This window comes from Rissa tridactyla, chromosome 9 (assembly GCF_028500815.1).
Source record: "Rissa tridactyla isolate bRisTri1 chromosome 9, bRisTri1.patW.cur.20221130, whole genome shotgun sequence".
Lineage (NCBI taxonomy): Eukaryota > Metazoa > Chordata > Aves > Charadriiformes > Laridae > Rissa > Rissa tridactyla.
Genome location: NC_071474.1, coordinates 46,448,645 through 46,471,704, shown reverse-complemented (window position 1 = coordinate 46,471,704; position 23,060 = coordinate 46,448,645). Strand labels below are relative to the sequence as shown.

The following is a 23,060-nucleotide window of genomic DNA, read 5'->3' as shown; positions in this document are numbered from 1 at the left end:
CGCCGGCTTCAAGTGCAATTTTACCAACTGACACACTAATTTGTATCCACAAGCGGATTTCTACTATCCTGAATGTCAAGTCACAGGGAAATATCAAGTCACAAACAAGAACAACAAACCACAATAAATTACAATGGAACATACTTTCCATGAAAAACATCTAACAGAACACAGGCCAATTTCAAAGGAGCGTGTGACACTAAGATCGTATTTTTAATAAAACAACTGAAGCACTTCAACCCAGTTATTACAAATATTTGGTGATTTAAGGGCTAGTAAGCCTACCTCAACAATTAAACAGTATCTACTCCACTACAGTATTCACATATCTACCAACACAGTTTTTCACAAATTGCTGCTTGGGGTCTTCAGCTTTTTTTTTTTTTTGCGGGGGGGGGGGGGGAGGGAAGCTGATCACCTTTTTTTTTTTAAAAAGCAATAGTAATTAAACTTTTTTTTACCCCTTCCTTTGGATCTGTGTGAAGCCCTCCACCTGCATGACCATGCCAACACATTCTCTTTTCCATCAGTCGCCACCTCGGGAGAATCTGTGTGAAAATGAAAAGTCAATTTGCAGGAACCTCAGGAAACATGCATGTAAAAGCCAACAGAAAGAAGAACTACTGGTGTGTTTTCCCTCCCTCATTCTCCAACTGTATCAGCTTGCTTTAACAGAAGATATTACCTCTCTCTAAAAACCTTGCTTTGCTTAGGGGACTATAATTCTAGCAGTACAGTAAAGAGCATGTTCCAAGCAGCCAGGAGGTAAAGATAACAGAGCCTTAAATATTTCAGTTAAAAGGACACCTAAAAACTGAAAAGTGTACTAAAGAACATAAAAAAGAAAGTGAGGTTTTGGAAGATAACCATACTCAGGCACATTAATATGTAAAGTGTAACACACTTAAGCAATAATACTTTTTCCATGTATGTAAAGAGTAACTTGAGGGCAAAATGAATAGATAAATCCGCTTCACGCTCCTCTTCCCCGTCAGGATGAGAACAGCCCACTGGTGCCATATGACAGGTACAAGTTAACCTGGTCCAGAACCCCTGCTGCAATCCATGTACAACATGTACAGATGCAGTTAGGAGAAGAACCTGCTTTTTAAAAACAAACGCTCGCTTCTCTCAGCATGTGGCCAAGATTCCATGCTGAATAAATGCAGAGAAAAATTCTGAATTTATTAATGCACACAGATGTACTAAAAAAATAATAGCTCACTACCACTAGGCGTTTCTGCAAGTTCAATTTCAAAGTGCCTTTTTCATGCTTTGAAGTCCCAATGACCCTCAAAAGATGTTAGCTGCTTAAGTCAGTTCTACATGTGACTATTTTTTTAATAATAAAAAAAAACCAAGCCAAACACATTTCCTAGCTTCATTCAAGCAAAGCATGTTACTTAGAAATGTGTCATAATTATTCCATGAATAGAAAAAAAAAGCATCTTCCTTATATTTTCATTAGTGTTAAGGCAAGTAGACCTCATAGGAATAAGAGCCTGACATCCCGGCACTCAGAATTACGAGAATAAGTTTCCATGTTTCTTGATATTCCACAACCTAAGCAGAATTTTGAAGTAATAAAGCTCTACATACTCAAGGAAGACTCACAACTTTCTATGCATTGGTATTTTCTATGCCTGACAACATGAATCTAAGTATCAACACAGAAAACCTACATTTTTAAGAGCTATTCTTTGTAAGTTACCATATTATCATTAGTTTCTAGAGATTCAAAAAGACTTCCTGAGGAGAGTGCAACAGTCTGGAGCTTCTAAGCAAAGTTATCTCCTTTTCTAGAGGCAGAAACATAACTTGCTGCACCTCAAAACCATAAATAGCAAAATGAGAAAAAACCCAACAGACTAAACTGAAAGACGTTCCAAGGACTCGAGTTTCCCCTGACCTGCAAGTAGGAAGAAAAACAATGTATACCTACCTCTGAAGCCTCTAATAACGGCCTTGAATAATCTCCCCCCAGAATGTGCCATGATCTTTGCTTGCAGATTGGTAGAATCTATAGAATAAAGAGGGGGTAAAAAAAAGTGAAAATGGAGTCAAGTAGAACATGAACTTCACATTCAGAGAATATTAATCTAGTTTATGTAAGCAAGCATAACATGAAAACAAGGCAGATGGCTTTGGTTTTTAACAACTGACCACAGAAAAAGAAAACTGGTGGGGAGCAGCTGTAAAATAATTACATTCAACCATTAGAAATGCTAAGTGACAATGAACCTTTCCCTTCCCTGAATCCCCACTCCCATCAGACTTCATTTCTTTTGTACCATGAAAGCCCAAAGTTTTCCCTTTCCTCTCATTTTAATTTTCTCCCAGGTTGTCTTCTGACTTCTTTCAAATATTCTTTTGTTCTGTTTTTCATTATGTTATTCTTATGCTTATAGGTGCTGCCATTTCCAATTCCTCTTAGCTCGGCTCATGCCATGCTTGTCTCATAGACCACAAGGCTAATCAAAGCTACAGCTCTTGACTGGGAAGCACTGGGACTATCGGAAATTAGAGCATGGCTGACTACAAGTTTTAGGTAGGCAGGACACAAGATACCCAATATTCACATATCATAAATGCATCTTTAATAAATACACTGCTGGCACCAGCCGTAGCATGCTTTACATGTTACATTGAAAGCAATTAATTTTCCATAAGAGTTTCAAGGGACCATTTATTTTCCCTAGATGGACTAGTTGGCAATGCTTCCCCAGTGGCAAAACAGGGACCTCTCTTGTGGTTAGCAATGATGGTGCCACATCATTTTTGACACATTCACTATTAAATCCTTCACTGCTCTGTTGCAATATTAACCATACACCTCACACTATATAAAAATCACTACCACTGAGCAAAATAGTGAAAGAACGGCTCATCAGCCCAAGGCAAAGAACAAACATCAAAAAGGAAAAAAAAATTATCTTGATCATAAAAAAAGGGTATTTGTAACCTTCACAAACAGCAGCACCACCATTACATATTTTATACCTTGCCTTAAACAAACCTTTGCTCTTGTCCTAAGACACATACCGTAAGTTATAATTTACTCAGTTTTAAGAAAATTAAGATCACTCCCCCAGAATTCAGCACATGGGACCTGCTTATTTCAAACATTTCCATTATATGACATTACACACAGAAAAAGACTAAACATGAGAACCGTACAGTGTGCACTCAGAGCTAACTGGCCTGGGTGATCTGCCCTGATGATTCCAAGACCTGGGTTAAATGAAGGAGCTGCATTTATAAAGCACTTAATTGCAGATACACTTGTACCTACAGTTTCATGTCAGCACAGATGATTCCATCTAAACTAAAATGCTCTCCACACGAACAGCAACAGTTTCAAAATATAATGGAAAAAGAGAAGGACTTCAAGATGCCTCAGCACATCCCAAGTTGCTGCAAATTACCGTAATCCTTACAAAGGCACGGTTATTTTGGATAACAGTTCCCACCAACATGGAAGAGCACTCCTAGCAGTAACCACCATCGTGGCAGCTGGAAGTACCTAGAACCCAACACCAAATTAAGTTGTACAAACCCATACAAAAGGCAGCAGTGTTCTCTAATTCAGCAAAGACAGTTGTATCAATACAACTTCACCTGCTTCACCAGCCAGAAGCCATTCAGAAGTATGGACTCAACTATGAAAATTTAGAATCTATAGCAGAGACACGACCCAGGCTGAGAGGCTTAATACCAACAAGCCCTACATTCTCACCAATGAGACCGAGTTCCTGTCTCCTACGGCACAGTCAGCATGTTGAAACCCTCAGCATCTACTGAAACACCAGCAGATCTGGTCTCAATTACTGCATTAGATAGCCCACTTACTTGACTGAAGCTATAAACTGTTACGAGGTTAAGAGATGAATACAGCAAAGAGATGAAAGGATTTGCACAGGGTACACAGGAAGACTTAAGTTCTTATTTTCAGCCTTGAGCCTGAAAGACTGGAGGTTTCAGTGCTCTCCCAAGCTCCTACTAAAAACCAAGTCTCAGCAAAGAAACAAAGAATTACACAAGGTGAACAATGCACCTCACTGATAAGCCCTCCGGCCATCATAGCACTATTAGTAAAACTGCTCAAATGAGTGGGACTGAAGCTTACCCTGTCACTCTCCGCACATCCTGCGGGCAGACTTGGGACTCCACTTTCCCTCAGTACAAGTCTTTCCCAATAGAGCTAAGACTACAAAGGAAAGGCGTACTTGGACCTTATTGCAACAGATCAAAGCAGCAGGTTATTGCTTTAAAGGAGCAGGAACGAGTTCTGCGTATTTCTGAATTTAAGAAATTATGCAGGGAACAATAACTCTGGCATTTCCTAACTTCTGAATGCCTGACTCTGCAGCATTATGTTCTTTTAATGTATTTTTGGGTATGATTCTATATACTGTAAAGGATGAAACAGATGCCTAGTACTGATTGCACATAAAAGTCATATTGCTGAAGTGTCATGACTGTTGGTGGTAGTTTGAATACTATAAATGCAAACAAACAACACATTTGCACAAGGTCAAAAACACAGTTAGAGGCTTCTCTCTGGAGTATGTTACGTGCTGTTCCAGACGTACTGCACTAATTCAATGGGGGTGGTTTTTTTTAAACTAACCATAACAGAAAAGATAACTGAAGGCAGGATTCAAGTACCTGTGCAGTATTCAAGTCCCACTGTTAATTTTGCTGAGTTTGCAAAGCAAAACGAAAAGATGAATAGGAAAGAGCAGAGAAAGATGAGAGAAAAGGTGAAAATACTCTGGTATAAATATAGACTAAAGGGTCACCAATGTGAACAATATGAACTTAACTGGAGTTACATTTAACAACGGCCACCGTGCAATTGCTCCGTACCCATACTCAGAGCAAATGAAACCAAGAAGGTTAACAAAAAGATATCTTGAGGGGTTTTCCCCATAACATCCTACTAATACACATATGGCTTGTCTTGGTAAAAAACAAAACAAAAAAAACAAACACCGCCAACAAAAAAGCCATCAGCATAATTTTACAGAACAGACCAGGCTTCAGGTAAAACATTAAATAAATAAATTTAACGAAAATACCTGAAACTTCTCTTACAACCAGTTCCAGAGCAAGGGATATTATTAAATTATGGAAAAGAACATGCTCTTTATCACGTGTCACGTGGCAGCTGGAAGGGCAAGATAATGCAAGGGGGGGATAAAATAGTCTCTTCTATTTTGTACCGTTACACTTACAATAATTTACAAAGCCGTGCTTTCTACAACTGCCAAAGCCCTCTCTTAAAGAAACCCCTCACGGTATTTCTTGACTCACACAGATTCCTAGTAAAATCATTACCCTTAGTTAAAGGCTTTGGACCTTTTCAGTCAAATGCTATTTTTCTTCCATTTAAGTTTTAGATTGAACAGAATTTGCCATTGTGTTTATTTGGGATGTGGGCAAGCTGTTCTACGAAAAACCCCTGAGCTTCCTAGAAAAGAAATACAGTCTTCGTTTGGTTACTTTAAAAAGCTTATCAAGCAAGCCACATCCAACATGTCCATTCTGTCTATTACTACTCAGCAGTAAGTTCCAAACAGGAGGTTTGACACAATGAACCCTGTTGATTCCAACCGCAGGAGCTACATTTAAGGAAATACAAACTGATCTCAATACCAAGAAATGGAGTCTGATCACAGTTCCACAATATTTATGACACCTGTTTTTCCCCTCCACAAATTTAGCTATATTCCTCTCCAGGATACAAACATTACACATCTTATTACTCAGAAAAGCAAGAATAAAAACTACTGAAAAATGCAAGTGTGAGGGAAGAAAGACATGGATCTGTAATGCAACAGCACCCAAACAACTCCACTATATTTGAATTCCATTGTATTAAATGCCACAGAAAATACATATATTGTATTATAACACAATTAAGCTTACAATTAATTTTAAGCTTAAAAAAAAAGCTTACAATTGATATGAAACAATGAAGACAGGGATCAAGTACTGCGCAGATGCAAAGCAGAGTAGAACGATGACGAGCAAGTGTTTGAAATCATCTTTTTCAACAGGAACGGTTAGTAACTTTGCTTTTACAGTCATTATTTCACCAGAGGTTTTCCTTCCTTTAACGACATTTTTTCCTCACGAATTAAGCTATGGCTATTCTGTTTATCAGTCCAAGCTGTAAAAGGCATGACTCCTGACCAACACAGCTAAGCTGCCACAAACCTCTGCTGTTTGTGTAGTTACATCAATAAATGCAGAACCGTGGCTGTACGGTCAATTTTACTCACAAAAGTGATTTTACCAGAGCAGTGAGAAGTAACCATGTCACATTAGGTGTGCCCTCCCAGGAAAGCCCTTACTATTTAGGAACCCTTTGGGGAAGACATGCCATTAAAGCCAACTATCTGGATTTCACAAGTGGTTGGGTCCTGCCAGGCTCCCATCCCATGTGAGACTAAAGAGACTGGATCTCGGGCATTTACTTCACATCTACTGACCTTGGCTATATTCAACCAGCTAGTGCAAAATCTAACCCGTATTTGATACCTAGAAAATAGCAATAAAGTTAATATAAGAGCTTTCTCACATAATAAAGCATAAATACTAAGATGTGCAATCACCCAGTGGCCCGGAGGCTTTCATGAGAACACACACTATAAAACACTACTTTCATTAAACCTTATTCCCAGATGACCGCAAAGCGCGCGGCTTCCGACCACGGCAAACAAGCTTAAGTTGTTTTAAATGCAAAACCAGGTGTATTTCTTCATTTTTTTGATATATAAAAAAGCTTTTGGAATAAGCCCATTTAAAATCTTTACAGTCCTCATTAGTGCATAAACACAGCAAAATAATTAAATAACTGAAACTAAAACAGGATGCACATACTTGCTCCCAGAAGGTTTTTTAAAAAGCTGAATTACCTAATTAAAAAAATCAATGGCTAATCACTCTGAAATACAACCTGCTGAAGTGCCTAGCCAACTTCTGACAGTCACTTCCGTTGGCGCAGGCACAATATTTCTTGAACTAGCTGAAAAATGAGAAGGAGCAAAAAAAAAAAATAAAGGAAATTGAAATCACAGGACAACGCATTGTCCTCTGTCACCAAATTTAATTAAATGTTAAAAAAAAAAATCATGTCAACTAGTCCTGAAATTTTGAAGGACATTATAACCAAAAACTCTAGAACACTTAGTTTGAGCCTCCTGCTAGATAATAATAAAATAAATTTGCACAACACACTTACATAAACTGTGTTGCCTATTCGTCATAATGTGGCACAAAGTTTTTATTTAACAGAATGTAAGATCTTGCTTGTGCATTTAATGAATTAGTTTTCATCCAAATAGAGCTTGATGCAGAAATGAAATAAAAATCACCAGACTGTAAAAAAAGACATGTAAAATTGACCACTTTCTAACACAGAAATGCCTAGAAACTAAAAGGCCAAAGAGATGAGCACATATATGTACTACAGACATAGCCTTAGCTTTCTAGTTCAGAAAATCTACTGCAAATCAACATTTAGCAACATGCGGCAATTAAAACGTATCAGCAAGGACTGGCAATCCTCACATGAAAATAAAAACATTCAAAAGCAAAACAGGATTATAATGAATACTGCTATACATCACCACGATAATACTGTTGTTAATTCACTACCATTTGAAGCAAGTTTCCAGGAACACTGGGTAACACTGAGTACCCAGATATATTTTAATGCATCCAAATACAGGGGAAAAATATTTGCTCTGCATCAACTTCAACTCTCAGCCTCCCACCTCGCACAAATTTCAAAAGTAAAAACCCCCAAAATTTACTACTTCAGTCCTGCTCATCTCATCTACTAAATAATAGGAACTTGGCTATAGACTATGACAAAATTCTGCCTGTCAGGGACAGCTAATCAAGGCAGGTGACAACAAAAAGCTAGTCACAAACAGCAGTACTCTGGGGGCGGGGGAAGGAATAAAAAGAAAGGTTATTATCAAACAGAAATAATAGCTATTTGAGAGCTTTCATAAAGTTCATTCACTCAGTCTTTTGAGATACACTTCCTTCACTCAACTTGAAAAATGCATATGAATTATTGAAAGCTGGACTCGTTCAGTTTGAGATATGTACTCAATTCTTTACTTGTAACAAAAAAAATCATTCACTGAAACACGTCACAGCCTTCCACTGCTGACAGAAAGAATCCCGCTTCCGATTTCCCTTCAGCAAAATTAGCTGTCAGCATGTTATCCTCTAGATGAACGTTTTTTAGCGCTTGCCCACAGAGAGAGGATGAAACGCTCGGACGCCGGGCACAGACAGAGCGGTCACCTAAACGCCACCCCGAGGGAGGGAGGGAGAGGCTCGGCCTTAAGTCGCCTGGGCCCAAACTTGCCCCAGGACTACCAGCCACGACCAGGCCGCTCTCCCGACCCGCTGCGCAGGGGCCACCAGGCCACGGCCCCCCAGGGCGAGGGGCTCCCCGGCCGGGGCGGCCTCCCGGGGGCGAGGCGGCCCCCCTGGCCCCTCCGCCGGGCCCCGAGAGCCGACAACTGGGCTGGGCAAGGCAAGGCCGAAACCGGCCGCCCTGGGCGAGCCGGCGGCGGCAGCCCCGCGGGGCCCGGCACCCCCTCCTCAGCCCCTCACAGCCCGCCCGCCCTCGGCCGGCGCCCCCCACGCACCTGGCCGCTCCCCGGGGCCGCGCGAGCCCGCGACCGCCCGCTCCCCGCAAGCCAGCCCTGCGCGCAGGCGGCGGCGGCGGCCGCCGGAGGCCGCAGCAGGGCGAGGGCCAGCAGGCGTCGCTTGCAGGAGGCGGCCGCCGCCAGGCTCCGCGGAGCCCCCAGCGGCGCCATCTTGCGAGGGCCGGAGAGCAGAGGATTGTGGGGCGGCGGCGGGGCGGAGTCTCCCGGCCGCCCTGAGGAGAAGGCGGGGCGGGTCGCCATGGCGGCGGTCCTCACTGCCAGCCGGACGCCGCTGTGGCTGTCAGGCGAGAAGAGGGGCCCGAGCTGGCACACGTCCCGCCCGGGCAGGTCTCGGAGAGCCCGCAGAGCGGCTGCCCCGGTGGGGCGGCCCGCGGAGGCGTGAGTGGAAGGTGCGATCCGAAAATGGCGGGGCACCTCTCCACACACAGACAGCTCTGGATGCCACGGCCTTCCCGGGGCTAAACCGTGAGCTGCCTCGGAGGACTCCTTCGGCTAACACAGCTCAGCCGTGGCTCCTTTGAGATCAGAATAACGCAGCGAGAGCATGGTTTCTAATTAAACACCAATTTAGGAAGACAGAGAAGTGCCGTGGATTACATTTTAAATGGGCTATGTACTTTTATCTGATTGGCGTGCAGAGTCGTTGAGGAAGCTGTAACTCTGCGTGGCATTTCTAATCACGTAAAGGTTTCTTCAGCGCTCCCAGAGCTTGATTCCTGATGCTCTTGCCATGAGGGAGGGTTGGAAGCTCATTTGCGGGGGAGACAGACAGACAGACACAGACAGAGGACAGTGGGCTTTCAGCTGATTTTAATGAGGCAGGCTTTCTCCAGCCTGCGCGTTAATACGCGACTTTGCTTCTGACCAGGATTCACTTTAAATGACAGAGGCGACGTTTCTCTGTCACTAGTCTAATTCTTCATTATAATCGCATTTGTTAGCGCATGGCCTGAACAGTGCCGCCCAGTGGCATCATTCATAGAGTGAAACAGAAATTCTAGGCTTATGGCTTCCATACATCTGCTTCCTTCGGTATGTCTTTTTCTACCTGGAAGTTTGACCAGGAAAAATGGGATAAGTGTGACTCTGGCTGGGATATCCTGGACAGACAGGCTGGCCAGCACTGCAGCATCTATCGAGTGATTTCAACTGTTTCTGCAGTGTTTCCGCAGACGATGCTGAGATAGCCTTCATACATACAGCGTATGTACGCAGATAGAGCACATTCGGGACCGATCTGACCGGCAGCACAGGCTCTCGGCTGTCCAGCGTTTCCACCGTATCCTGCTCTTTGGGCATACACTGCACGGAATATCCTGAAAAACCTGGTATTACTTATCTATGTATATACTTACAATATCAAATGGCTATGTGGCATTTGATGGAAAATTTTATAACTAATTTTAATATTCCATTCTCATTAATTGAAATCAGCTTTAGAATTTCCATTTTCTGTGCTAATGCCTATCATTTTATTTTTTCTACACTTTTAAGGCTAATAAGCTACTTAATATATTTGATATTAATACTTTCCCTGCAATTTTTGCCTTTACCTGCTGTACCTTCTCTAATAACTTTCCAGTGCTGCTGGTTTTATTTCCTCCCCCTACTGTTTCAGTCTTTTTTCCAGTCCTGATCTTCTCTTTCTCCTTTTGATACCAGTTTATTTACATGATACCAGATGATTTATACCTGTAGAAGGCACTGCACAAGCCCCAGGAGTGGCACGGGAAGAAAAAGAGGCCACATACCTGTAGCAGTCAGAAACATAACAACTCCTTCTCTCTAAGTGACCTAACCAGGAGAACAAAGCTCATGTTAAGGACACAGAAAGCTAATAGGGGAGTTTTATAAACTTACACTGTTTAAAGTAGCTTGCCATTAAAAAAAATATCTGTTTCTCTGCTGATTTAGTGTAGAAACAGAGGATCCCCTTGGAGACAGACAGAAATCAATGCATGCGCCAGAACTGTCAGTGAGAAAAGTTTACAGAAGCAGCTCAGCAAAAGAAATATAAGCCCCGGCACATGGAGGCGAAATAACACCTTATTTAAAGTTTATTAAAGGTTTTGAGTTCTTTCTCATTAAAGGTGTTTAATATGATTATAACATTGTAATGAACTTCACTTACAGTGACAAGTACTTATTTCTTCCAGCTGTAAAAAAGCGGAGTACAATTTCATAAAGACTATTTATAGAACTAAGATTTATAATTATTAAACGTTCCCGTAAAATGGAAGGAATCAGCACTGAATGCCAGATAATCAGTATGCCAAGGAGAGACTGAAACCTGTATTTCGTATGGTAACGTTGACAATTCCAGTTACGGCAGGCATCTGACTAAATGAAAGCGCCCCCAGAGCTATGGAAATCAAAATGAATTCAGGAGTCAGGCTAGAGGATACAGAAAAGTGACAATACTCAATCATAATTTAGAATCAACAATATCGGAAGGGTATAAACACAAGAAGGGAATGCTCCACTAAAGTATATGAAGAAAGAGGGAAAATTAATGGGAAGAAATGAATGCAAAGAAATTAAAAATGTGAAAACAGGACAAGGTTGGGGGAGATAGAGCCCCTCGCTCAGAGATAGAAAATTAGTTTTGGCAAGTAGAATCTGTGCCAAAAGGCACAGGACTGATTTTGAGATAGCGACTGTTGTACTTATTTCTAGAAAAATATGAACTATTAATCCTCAGATCTTACATTTAAGAACAGAGCAGCTACACATACATCTGAAGTGCGGTGTGAATTATATTTTTGTAGTCAATTAAATAACTAGCATAAATGAGCTGTATTTGAAAATGTTTTATTAGGTTTCAAAAATGGCATTTTGATTTTTGTCTTAAAAAAACATATTTTTGTCGACCTTAACACTAAGCAAGATTTAGCCTATATTTTGTTATGGCAAACAGGTTACATATTGTATGAACATACTGTTAGCTCTTTTACAAATTATTTAAAATTTATCATGGTTAGTTCTATTAGGCATTACACAGAGCTACAAAACTATCTAAAATCCTAACTAGAGTGCCTCTAAAATCCTAACCAGAATGCCAGCCACTGAAAAAAGCTCTTTAACCTCTCACATTATAGCCACAAGCCACCCTAATTACCAGTGACTAATGTGTTGGAGTGTTTCCATTTTTATTGCTTCAGACACTTTAGAGAGGTGGATTTTAACACTGTGCTAATCATACATCTTTTGAAAAATTACACTCATTACAAGGTCTCCAGACCACCAAGGACAAAGTCCCCTGTGCCCGAGCAAAGTCACCCATTTTCCCTCTGACCTTTGTTAGCAGGACAGGCACAGCACGGGCATCCCAGGAGACGCTTCCGTGGACCGCAGTGGCAGAGACACGTGGCACCAAAAACTCAGATGAGAGTAGCCTTCATACTTCATGTTTGCCGTGTCTTCCCGGAGACCCCCAAGAGCCCTGTCACGAAAGCTTTACTTCAAGTTCAGGTGGGTTTTATTTGGTTTGTTTGGGTTTTTTCTTTTTTTTTGGTGTTTTTTTCTTTTCTTTTTTCTTAAATGATCTACCGTGTATTTGGCTATTTCATCTCAGTCTGTTCTGGCGCTTTGCATTTTTGCCCAGTGTTCTATTGGTTGCAGAATACATGCTGTTACATTCGCATTGAGTCTTTCTAAGATTGGCCTTGCATTATTTTTATTCCGAACATTAGCCATCTGGCACAGTGTGCTGCAGTATTTAGTGCCACAAATAATAATGAAAAATATGGTAATATCTCATGATACTTTAACGTAAAAATATAAGACAGAGGGTATAAAGCTTTGGGCGTATAATCTTCAAGCTGCCAAAGCATGTTGTTCCCTCTGCCCTTGTTTTCCATAAACGATTCTTTGATGGGAGACAGCAGCGGTAATAAGAAAGTCATTGGTTAATGCACGTTAATGAAACTGCATTTCTTGTAGTTAATGAACTCCAGCTCTGAAGAACAAGGAGTAGGAAAACCGCCAAGATTTATACCTTCCTGTTCAGGTAGATGTGGGCACATCCGAGAGGGACGAGAAAAAGGTATTTGACTTCAGACATAGCGGAGAGGGCTCTGGCTTTTGCACATCGGACGAGCCCCATAGAAATGCTTGAACTTTAAAGAAAACAGCCTTTTCTTTCTGTCTCCCCACATCAAAATAGGATGATGAGGCTGTTGCATATTCAGCAAAACTGTTGTTCTCGCTGTAGTTAAGTTGCATAATTAGATGGGGCTTAAATGAGACAAGAGCTAAGCTGTAGGGATGCTGTAGGCCGATGCAGAGGTGAATCGCAAGCGAACTCACAGAACTTCTGAGCTCTCGGTGCTTCAGGAAAATAGTTCCAGGATGGTTAGGTTCAAAGGAAGCGAGCGCTGTCACGAACGTGCATTTTAGAGAAACCTCTCGCTGGGAAGATGAATTTACGTATTTCTCTAAGGTTGGATTTATTTTTGAAGATTGGCCAAGCAGCAATTTGGATGGCGAGACCCATGTGGCCACGTTACGTCGCTGCCCTGTCTGCGTTAAAAACAACCATTTTCATCAGCCCTGCTCCCTGCAACCTCTGTTCGCTCCTGGAGCATCCTCTAGCCTTGAAGCAGGAGCGTAAAGCGTAAGGTGCCTCCGGCACAGGGAGCTTAATGTGTCCTAAAGAAATGAACTCGTTTATGAGAACACTAACGTAACATCTCCATCAGCAATGAACAGGACTTGACTTTCTTCTGTTTTCGTGCAGCCCAACCCAAACGGAGAGAGCAGCGTAACATGAAAGATGGCAGCGCTAAACAAAGTGTGAGTTTCCACCTGTTAACCAAGAGTCCTCGGCAGCTCTTCTGACTCTGCCGTCTTCATCCCGGAGTCTCAGACGGCAGCCAGCTTGGCCAGAGCAGCAACTAGGTTTGGACTACGGGATATCCAGAAACACCTACTGCATCTCTGCGGTTCATTAGTCCAGCGCACAGAGCAGAGGTGTCCAACCTCATCTGGGTCACGAGATTTACTGCCCGCGAGCAGACCAAGTCTATAATGAATCCACAGCGGGGATGACTTTTTCCCGGCGAGTGCTGGACCAAGGACTGATGCCTGAGCAGCCAATGAGGTGTGCACAGGCTGCGTGGGGCTGCCTGCGCGCGTGGCGAAGTTCTGTGCAGAAAGGCAGGAGCCCTCAACCAAGGGAGTCACCACCATCTAGAGAACACCATCCGTCCGTTCCAGTTCATATTCACCCCTCTGGCTGCGTCCCCTCCGTGGGCGAAAGGAGGTGGGAGTGCAGAAGGGGCTCTGGGACGCTGACGGCGATACGGCATTGGGAGTTTCAGCCTGGGGGCTCTCGAGAGCCCAAGGGCTCCACAGCTCTGCTGCTGCCATTGGTCGTGCTGCCTCAGAAGCTGCCGTTCAACGTTATCGTCCCTCTTGCCTTCGCCTCAGCTTTCTACTTGGACATATCCTGATCCTTTTGCCTTCTCCAGCTTTTGTTCTGACCTGTGCTCTGGCTCACTGCAAATACACCAGGCCGTTCTTGAGCCTTTTCTGTTGTTGCTGGTTGGTTTTCTTTTTTTTTTCCACCCCCTCCCCCTGCTGATCCAGTAGCCGCCCCCAAAGTGGCCAGGGTTGTTAGTCCTGCCAAGGAAACGAGAGAACACAGAGCCTTCTGTCCGCAGAGCATTCGTCTTGGCCAAGGCACACATGTAAGCTTTTATTTCCTCCTGTTCAGAAGCCACCAATAATGAGGGGTTTGGCTGTGGAAGCATGGTAAGACAAATGCACAATTGCAACAGCCTTGAACTTCTTCTGAGTGTTTGTGGAACATCACCCATCAGGTAAAGAGAGGTCTGGACTAAACAGCGTCCATTTCTCCAGCTCCTCTTAGACAGCACACTGGAAGGGGGATGCAAAGAGACGGGAGTGTTGAGGGAGTCTTCCTGCAACCAGTGGACATACTGAAAGTCTATTTTTACTCTCCTGGTGCAGCTGGGCAAAAAGGTAAGAGTCCAAGCACTTTTCATTCATTGCAGAACGAAAGCAGGGATGCTAAAGAGAACTCAAAAATCCTTCAGTCTAGTTGATCTGGACAACTGATTGGATTTCCTAAAGAGATGAAAAGTGACCTAGAGTTCTCCATAAATACTGAGTAATTTACTGTTCTGACAATCCTTTGACCCCCCAAAAGCATGAGTTAAATCAGATGGTGTTAACTTTTAAAGCTGCTTTTCCAGGTGTTCCAGGAGCCGACAGGATTTTTCATGTTGAGAATAAAAGGATTGATAATTATTAAGCTCCATATTTAAGGTGGTGTTGGTCTCTAAGCATTTAACAAATTGCAAGCCTAATCCTGAGGACCTTCCATAACTTAGCCTTGATGGAGTGTCCCGAGTAAGGGCCTTCAGCTTTGGATTTCGCTCTTCATGGAAGGTGCCTTTGTAATGGCAGTGGCGTTTCTTTCTCGAGCCAGTTTGTCATGGTGCGTATGTGACCTTTCAGTGTCCCACCGCAGCCCAGCATTGCCTGCTCTTGTGGGAGCCCTTTGCCGGCTGGAGCAGGCCTCTTTGTAGTGGTTGAGTTTGCTTCATTTGTCAGACTCTTTCTTGTGATAGTGAGGGATAGAAGAATCATTTTCCATTTAAACATGCTGAGATGCTGATGTGGCATATCTGTGGCCATGAGGACTGGGGCTGTGTGCATAGCATATGGCTTTTAATTTGATGAAGAAAGCTTGCGCTACCTTTTTGGGAACGTTGCCATCATCTTAGCTTCCAGGTGCTTCATTTCCAAGGCAATAAAAGCAGAGTCCATTTACTAAAAACACAATGGAACATAAAATACCAACATACTGACAGAAAGCTGAGTGGATTTTGTCAGAAAGGCAAGGATTTATTTAAAAGGAAATGTTTTTTACAGAAAAAAGAAATACTTTTATGATCTTGATCAACTATTTCACCTAGATTTTCATTGTAACGTACCTATGTTACACCTATGCAGTACAAACGTACATATGCAATATATCAGTGTCTTCATTCACGTATCATGTCAATGTATTTCCTATGTATGCTAATATATACAAAACAATCCAGAGTCCTGAACACCTCCATCTGCTGACAAAATTTTTAAACCAAAAGAAATATTTTTTCAGCCACTGTGACCAAGCTTTGCAGGAGCAAAATTTGAGTGTCAACATCCAAAACTTGGGTTTCAACTATATGGCCAAATCCAAAGTCCAGCAAAGACAATCTGACTCATTTACTTACTGGCTGGGTGCATCAGTCTCTTCGATCAAAGTTTTATCAGCACATGCCTTGATTGATTTTTCTTGCAGGAGTAAATCTGACGGTCCATGAGTACAATTACTCATATAGCGAGAGTCTTAGAAGGAGGATATATACATTATAAAAATCCAGTTGACTAGCAGTTTAGAGAGAAATTAATTTCAAATTCTGTATTAGAAATGTGACCTTTACTTGCTCTGCTAACAAGCACCATAGACAAAGGATGGTTTAAGCCTTAAAATATTTATTTGAAAAAGTCTGTAGTGTGTAAACGTTTCCATTTCCCAATCTAATCCTTAGAGTGAAATATTCGTATCTGAACGGTATTCACCTCTTCAGCTAAGTAGATCAGTCATGATGTAAAAGGCATCCTGCAGCTCTTTTTCACGCATGCTGGGTTTGAGATTTGTAGGTCTGGAGTACTAAATTCAGAGCTATTTCTATTGGCAGTGTTGCACAAACTGAACAAAGCGAAAGAGTGCAAGAGCACTTCTCTGGCTTTTGATGTTTCTATATTCCACTCCTGGGATATCTGAAAGCTTATCTGATTCAGGTTATTCCTTATCAAACTGCAAGTGAGGAGGTTTGTTACAGAACCACACCTGGTCAAGTTTTCTTCAAAAAACTCTTTATAGAGCTCTGTCACTTTTGTTTCCATGTACTTGTTGAGCATGGAGTTTGAGAGAGGCTCCTCACAGAGCATGATGCTCCTTTCTCCAGCTTCATCTCCAGACAGGGACTTTATACTTGACTTTTTGGGATGCTCACAAAGAAGGGACTGACCCAGAGGAATATCTACAGAGAGTAAAACAGGGCCATCAAGAAGTTCATCACAGACGTGGTCCAAAACACAACCTGAATCACACATATGGTCCCCCACACGGTCTCCCCCAATATGTAAGTCAGGATAGTTTTGATAAATGCTGTTGCATGACCAGGATCTATACAAATCCATCTGTTCGGTATTTTGTTCTCTTTTGGGGATATGTAAAGCTGGTGATACGGTTCCTTTAACAAACGTTTTCTGATCTTTTGCAGGTACCTCTTTTACAGCTCTCCATTGAGGACTGCTCCTGTGTTCCTTTTTCCTACTTTTAGCAGAGATCTCATCCTGCTTCACATTTTCATCAGCAAAGCCTTTAATTTTTGGGTTGTCTACGAGTTTCTGTCTCCAGATTCCCTCTTTATCCTTTTTGGATGCATGAGATTTGTGAGGCTTATCTTGATGACAGCTTTCTTTATATATGAGACTAGTTAAGATGCCTTCTGCCAACATGACGACAAGTGTGAGTAACAGTCTAATCACCAGAGTTCCATGTAGTCCTGTGAGTGAAAGAAAGACAGGCAGAAGACCTCAAACTTATTTGGAAAAAGAGGAATAATAATAATAAAAAAAAAAGAACAAAGAACAATGCACTTTTCATGAAGACTGTGATTTTTTCTTTTTCTCTAGAATATTTATTTTTAGTAAACAGTAAGCTGCATGCTTTTCTACAATTTTAACCTCTATACGATGTCAACAAAAGTCATTCTGAAGATATAGGAAGGGCATTAACCAGGGTCTTCACCTGTAATATCACTTCTGTTCCTAGGTATCTCTTCCGCGTTGTGGCTAGTTAAGATAGATCATACTTAAGAACTAGAGAAATCATCAAAATTATTTTACTTGACTATATCACTACCATCAGTTGCAAATCAGCTTTTTCCATTGAAAGACATCAATTTCTAACAGCTAAAGAGGTGACGTAGGAAGGAAATCAAGATCAAATTCAGACATAGAGGTTGCTACTGAATTGGCCTGAGCCCTCCTGCGAGGTGCCAAGGAGCTTCAAAAGATGCTGCTGGTTCTTTGGGACTGCATCCAAAATGCAGTTCACATATGCAAATGCTTTTAGAGTCCCTCTTAATGATGATTTTAAAGATATAAATAGTTAATTTGCCTTCCCCAATAGTGAAGTGATGAATAGTTTGTGTGTCTATAGGCTCCATGGTTTTAGTAAATGCACATGAATAATGAAAAGCTAGCAATATGTCTCAAAATAATCTACTACGTTTAATGATTCTCTCTCATTCTTTTTCAATTCACCTACTGTTAAAATCAAGGGGCATCTTTCCATTTAGAGCCGAGTCTGACCTAAACTCACTAAGGAAAAGATCATCACCACTCCTCTTACGGAGGAATGGGAAAGATGAACACAAGAAAATCTCTCTGTTCTTCAAATGTCTTTTTAATCTCTGCATAATTCAAGTACCTTCACGCACCTCTAGTGTGCTTACGGTTTGAAACAGGGGGAGAGGCAGGGGTGAGGCAGTTACGCTGGAGAGTACACAGTAAACCTCCCAAAGAACACGACATACTGGCATGCTGTTTGAAATACACCAAAAACTCTACTTAGATCGTGGATGATTAAGGCTCAATGGTTAATTGCTGGCAATTTACATCAGTAGTCCTGCCATGCAAGGCACTAGATAGCTCTCCACACAAACGAAACCTCTGCAAATTTAATATGATATTTGATATATAACCGGAAAGATCCTCCTCACACTACTCATTTGCTTCTAACTATCAGCAACCAAACCATATACTCTGGCTTATTTGTTCTGCAATGAAACTTAATACACTGGCTCACTTTTTAATCCCAGTACTCCTTCCAGAAAGCTATTCTAGAACTCCAGCTACTTGAGAGATGGAAACATTTGACTTCCCTCCTAAGTTTACACACAGCCACAGTAAAACTGTTTGTTTGCTTTTTGCTTTTTCAGGGTTCTTTTTTAGCTTAAATTCCCTCCCTGAAGCTCAAGGTAACACTGGAATTGTGATATGCCTGCAAGTGAGACCGAAGCAGACAAGAAAGGCAGCACACCGCGCCTTCTCCTGGTTGTATCAGCATAACTGTTTTACTTTATCTACAGAATCACTTACATATGCAAAAAAGCAGGACAACATTTCCTTACGCACTTAAGGGACTTAGGAAACCAAGTGCCATTTTGAAGAGAGACGAGTACTTGGCAGTCTAAGTCTCGCTGAACATCAACAGAATTTGGAATGCTGCATGCTCATTTCCTTCTGAAAAACAGGCCACAGGTACCCAGATCCTTACATGCTGAAGAATTGTACTGCATTGCTTTGAAAATGCTCATAGTGATAATCTAAGGGTTAAAATATAGTAATCTTAGCAAAACTCCCTCTTTCAAATAAAGTAAGTGGTGCCCGCATTCTGGAACAAAGCGTAAGAAAAAAAAAAAAGGCATAAAACACCTGGACTCACCAATCCCAGTAGGGTCAGAGAGGCAGATATCACACAGCCCCGAACTCTCTTACTCCAGCCGCTGTAAGAGAACAGATCCTTACATACTATTTCTTCACTGCTGTCCGTGTGGAAAAAAATCTGACACGGCCGTGATTTAGTTCCTCATTTTTTTCCTTTTAAAGCAGAAGTGATTCCACTGGAAAAGTGTGTGGTTTTTGAATACAAAGTGACAGCAGATCTAAAAAGAGGATGTTAAAAAAACCCTATTAATAGAGATGTTTCTGAGTGTGGTGCAATGCTGATGAGTTGCTAACTGCCGTAGTCCGTCATTTAAAAAACCAACAAAGACTGGGTGCCTGAACTTCACCAGACTGTTCAAAATTGAAACTGAATTCCACCGAACACTTCCATCTACAGACTTCGGTTTTGTTCTATCACCCACCTGACTTACAGAGGCGATGTCAGTTACACCATTTCCCCTTTTGAAACAAACAGCTAAATGCATAGTCTTGTGACTTTTCTGGGGATGGGGAAGAAGTTGACAACTTCATTTCATCGAGATTTTGATGAGATCTCATTTGGCTATAAAAAAGCAAATCTTGAGAATCTGCTCTCTGAAAGCAGTAGCCAGCAGACAGCTGGGGACAGTCTCGTTGCCCACTGACCAAAGCCACTTTCTCTGGGCTCAGAAGTTACCTCGGTCTCAATGGCACGCACGAGGTGTCCCCGCGGTGTTTTTAGCGTGTCCTTCTCACAGAGGCTGACGCCAAGCTTGTGCGCGGAGCCACGCCGCTCCCCCAGCACTAGATCCAGTCCGTAGATAATCTGAAGAGCTTTCTGTCAATTCCTTTTCTAAATTTCCTTTTTCTCAGAAGATAAAAAAAAAACCAAAAGGTGAATGTCATCCATGTACCAGGAAAAAGCTCTTAAATAGACACTACTTTAAAGCAAGACACAAACGTAAAATCAAACTAGCCTGTTAAGATAACATTACAGCAACATATTGATTGCAACCTATCATTCCACATGTTTTGGCAGCAAAATAATGATGTGGCTTATAAGTGAATTAACGTACAGTTTGAAGGAACTACAACCATACAGGTCCAGTGGAGTCTCTTTAATATTCCTCCTCTTCTCTCCCTATCACTTAGATTTCACAGAAGATTTCAGTTTTTATGGAGGCAGAATGAAAGGTATTTTTATTCCCTCACTTCACATTTAAAGGCTGTTTAAAATTACTTTATTTTTAACCACCTTACATGACTAATTTCTGCCAGGGTAGCTGTGGTTGTGACTTCAACAGAGCACTCCTGGTCTCGGAGGGGACCAAACCTCACAGGAAACAGCGGTTCAAATTCCACGGAGTTCAACCCGTCGCTCCTTCACCCAGCTTAGAATTAGTGCCAGCTGCAGCCCTGGGCTTTGCGCGTGAGTTTTGACAAAAGTACAACAAAAGTTACAAAAGTAAGGGAGAGTGGGAAAGGGAGAAATCAAGTTAGGTAATTAGTCTTGATTTTCATTTCAGCTGTACTCAGGTGTCAAACACATAATTATCCAAGGAAATGAATATATTTCTACCAATAAGATCTCACAAGAAAAACCCCAACCCCAACCCCAATCCTTATATTTGCAAAAATAAAATCAGAACGAGATAGAACCAAAGTTATTTCAGAAGCTGAGAACAGACTGCAGTTAGAAAAGAGTCAGCAAGACAAGTACGTCTAGATCCCGAGGCTAAACTTAAAGAAGAATGTATAAAGAAAGAAAAAGAAATCCGAGTACACCATTCATATATGGAAAAAATAAATAATGCGGTGCTGTAAATTACCATACACAATTATCGTATTAAATGAACTATAGTAGCAAGTAAACAAAGTCCCTTATTTCAGCCCAGACTACATATTTTATGCGCGTATAAAGGTGAACTAGAAGCTGACCACGTGAACCGGTGGGGTTTTTTCAAGCACAGCTGTTGCAATTCTTTTGCTTTCCGTTTCGGCCAGCAGGACTTCGTTTGAACATCCCCAACTTCCCGAAGTTTGCAAATACTTTCTTGCACAACGGCTCCTCATTTACCCGGACACAAGCGCCAGCTCTTTGGCGACGCCTCTCCACACCCGTTTGAGAACGTTCGGCCCCGAACCCGCGTCTCTCCGCTGCCACCTCCCGGCTCCAGCGCGGCCCACACGGGCCCCGGCGCACCCTCGCAGCGGCCTCTCCGCAGCTGAGGGGCGCTCGCGGACCGGGGATGCCAAAAGGATTTTTTTTTTTTTTTTAAAACATAAAGAAACCAAATTTGACCGCGCAGCGGCGGCCGAGAGCCGCGGGGAGGCCACGGGGGAGCGAAGGCGGCCGGAGAGGCCGGGTGAGGGGAGAGCTCGTCCCGCGGCCCGCGCACACACCGGCGCTGAGGGGGGCGAGGGCCGAGCCCGGGGGGAGGCTGCGGAGAGGACCGGGAGGGCTGCGGTTCGTGGCGGTGGGGCCGTTTGCTGGGGCGATGGCCTGCAGCAGAAGGTGCGCGGGGCCACCCGCCCGCCTCAGGCCGGGCAGGGCCGCCCGAACCCGATATGGCCGCCCCGGCCCCGCGGCGCCTGAGGCCGCCGAGCCCGACACCGGAGGGGGCGGGTATTCCCGCTGACTGACAAGAGGAAGGGCCAATCAGGAAGGCGGTGCGCTGTCCGTGGCCGTCGGTTGCCGCAGCAACGGCAGGAGGCGGCGGCCGGTGCGAGGCGCTGGGCGCCATGAGGGTCTGCCTCGGCCGGGCCCGCACCGGTGAGCGGGGTCCGGGCGAGCCCCGGCCCGGGCGGCGGCCCCCCGCTCTCCCAGTGAGGCGGAGGCGGCCGCAGGCGCTCGGGGTTGTCGGTCAGCGAGGGCCGGAGGAGGCGGGCGGCCCCGGGCGGGTGCGGCGGACGGAGGGCAGGGCCGCCCGCCTGCGCCCCGCGGCCGGGCCCCTCCCGCCCCGGCCCGTCCCTACGCGGGGCTTCAGCCGGGGGAAGCGGGGCGGGACCGCGCTGGGTGTGTGCGGTTCCCGGGTTCCCCCTGCGCGGGCTCGGCGTTAGCGCTTCACCAGCGCCAGTGGGGATTTAACGCCGCCTGCGTGTTCGGGAGCGTGGATCCCATCACGCTCGGCTGCGTGAACAAAACAGCCTGCCCGCCGTGCTGGGAGAGGGCTCCGACAGGAACCGACGCCCGATGGGAATTACGCTGCAGTTCACAGGTTATTAATGATGTTGCTCGTTTCCTTTTTTTTTTTTTTTTTTTTTTTAAGGATTTTGAGACGTTACACCAAGCAACTGGGAACGAAGATGTCTCCGAGTTCCTGAAGGTGTCTTCAACTGACAAACCTGTGAGAGGAGGAATTACCATAGAAAGGACCAGTTTTGGCGCTTGATAGTTCACGGACGCAACATACTACGCGGCTGTATTTTGCATACTGGGAACACTCGGCGCTCACCTCCTGTCAGCACCGCAGCCAGCCATTTCCACTTGATCATCTTCACTTCTAGAATCCCTTTGCCTTTCCCAAAGTTCCTCCAAAAGTTTACCAATACAGTTCAAAATTGTTAACAATAAAGTTTTCAGTCTAAAATATTCTACTAAGATTACACAATACGGACAAATCACAGAATACTGCCGTGGGAAACTCCCGTTTCTCATGTTAAAAAAAAAAAGGGGGGAAAAAAAGAAAACCGAGACACAACAGATCTTTATATGCAATATACGTGTGTAAATATATATATACACACACATACAGTCTCTTAGCAGTAATTAAGCTGCCCAGGAGACACTCATTTACTCACCTGCTGCTGCTGACTGCAACTGTACCTCACGTTAACCCTTTCTGG

General features: G+C 43.3%; 2 protein-coding genes and 1 long non-coding RNA gene across 18 annotated transcripts in view; 1 reads left to right on the top strand and 2 right to left on the bottom strand.

Moving 5' to 3' along the window:
* Window positions 1-8,954, bottom strand: part of ABCB7 (ATP binding cassette subfamily B member 7) — a 41,041-nt gene extending 32,087 nt beyond the window's left edge. The window contains exons 1-3 of one of the 2 annotated variants that reach the window (XM_054214904.1): window positions 8,679-8,954; window positions 1,943-2,020; window positions 462-548 (exon numbers count right to left, since the gene is read on the bottom strand). In XM_054214904.1, the coding sequence (XP_054070879.1) occupies window positions 462-548; window positions 1,943-2,020; window positions 8,679-8,939 (426 nt within the window). In that variant the 5' untranslated portion in view covers window positions 8,940-8,954. Of the gene's footprint in view, window positions 1-461; window positions 549-1,942; window positions 2,021-7,249; window positions 7,380-8,678 lie in introns of those variants that run through there. The other variant, XM_054214905.1, reaches the window with a different exon arrangement.
* Window positions 8,938-17,126, top strand: LOC128915084 (uncharacterized). 3 transcript variants are annotated; one of them, XR_008468518.1, is made up of 6 exons: window positions 8,938-9,731; window positions 9,861-10,027; window positions 12,004-12,170; window positions 12,642-12,744; window positions 13,438-14,684; window positions 17,003-17,126. It is a non-coding gene; the product is annotated as an uncharacterized LOC128915084 (long non-coding RNA). The 3 variants fall into 3 exon arrangements; XR_008468516.1 differs by having other exon boundaries at window positions 8,938-10,027; XR_008468517.1 differs by lacking the exon at window positions 12,642-12,744 and having other exon boundaries at window positions 8,938-10,027.
* Window positions 15,118-21,439, bottom strand: LOC128915081 (TLR adapter interacting with SLC15A4 on the lysosome-like). 13 transcript variants are annotated; one of them, XM_054214911.1, is made up of 6 exons: window positions 21,153-21,439; window positions 20,475-20,635; window positions 19,912-20,082; window positions 19,234-19,453; window positions 18,924-19,031; window positions 15,118-17,287 (listed from the first exon to the last, which is right to left on the bottom strand). In XM_054214911.1, exons 5-6 carry the CDS (start codon window positions 18,949-18,951, stop codon window positions 16,317-16,319), a joined length of 999 nt encoding a protein of 332 aa, XP_054070886.1. In that variant the 5' UTR covers window positions 18,952-19,031; window positions 19,234-19,453; window positions 19,912-20,082; window positions 20,475-20,635; window positions 21,153-21,439; the 3' UTR covers window positions 15,118-16,316. The 13 variants fall into 13 exon arrangements, with proteins under 13 accessions (XP_054070886.1, XP_054070890.1, XP_054070891.1 ...); XM_054214915.1 differs by having other exon boundaries at window positions 20,475-20,630; XM_054214916.1 differs by having other exon boundaries at window positions 20,475-20,630; window positions 21,265-21,439.
* Between the last annotated feature and the right edge of the window lie 1,621 nt (window positions 21,440-23,060).

Bases quoted from the DNA above. Each gene is read 5' to 3' on its own strand.
- LOC128915081 (XM_054214911.1), bottom strand. From the start codon at position 18,951: ATGGCACTTGGTTTCCTAAGTCCCTTAA. The intron at 17,288-18,923 runs GTGCGTAAGGAA...TTTCACTCACAG, and splicing joins TGGTTTCCTAAGTCCCTTAA to GACTACATGGAACTCTGGTG.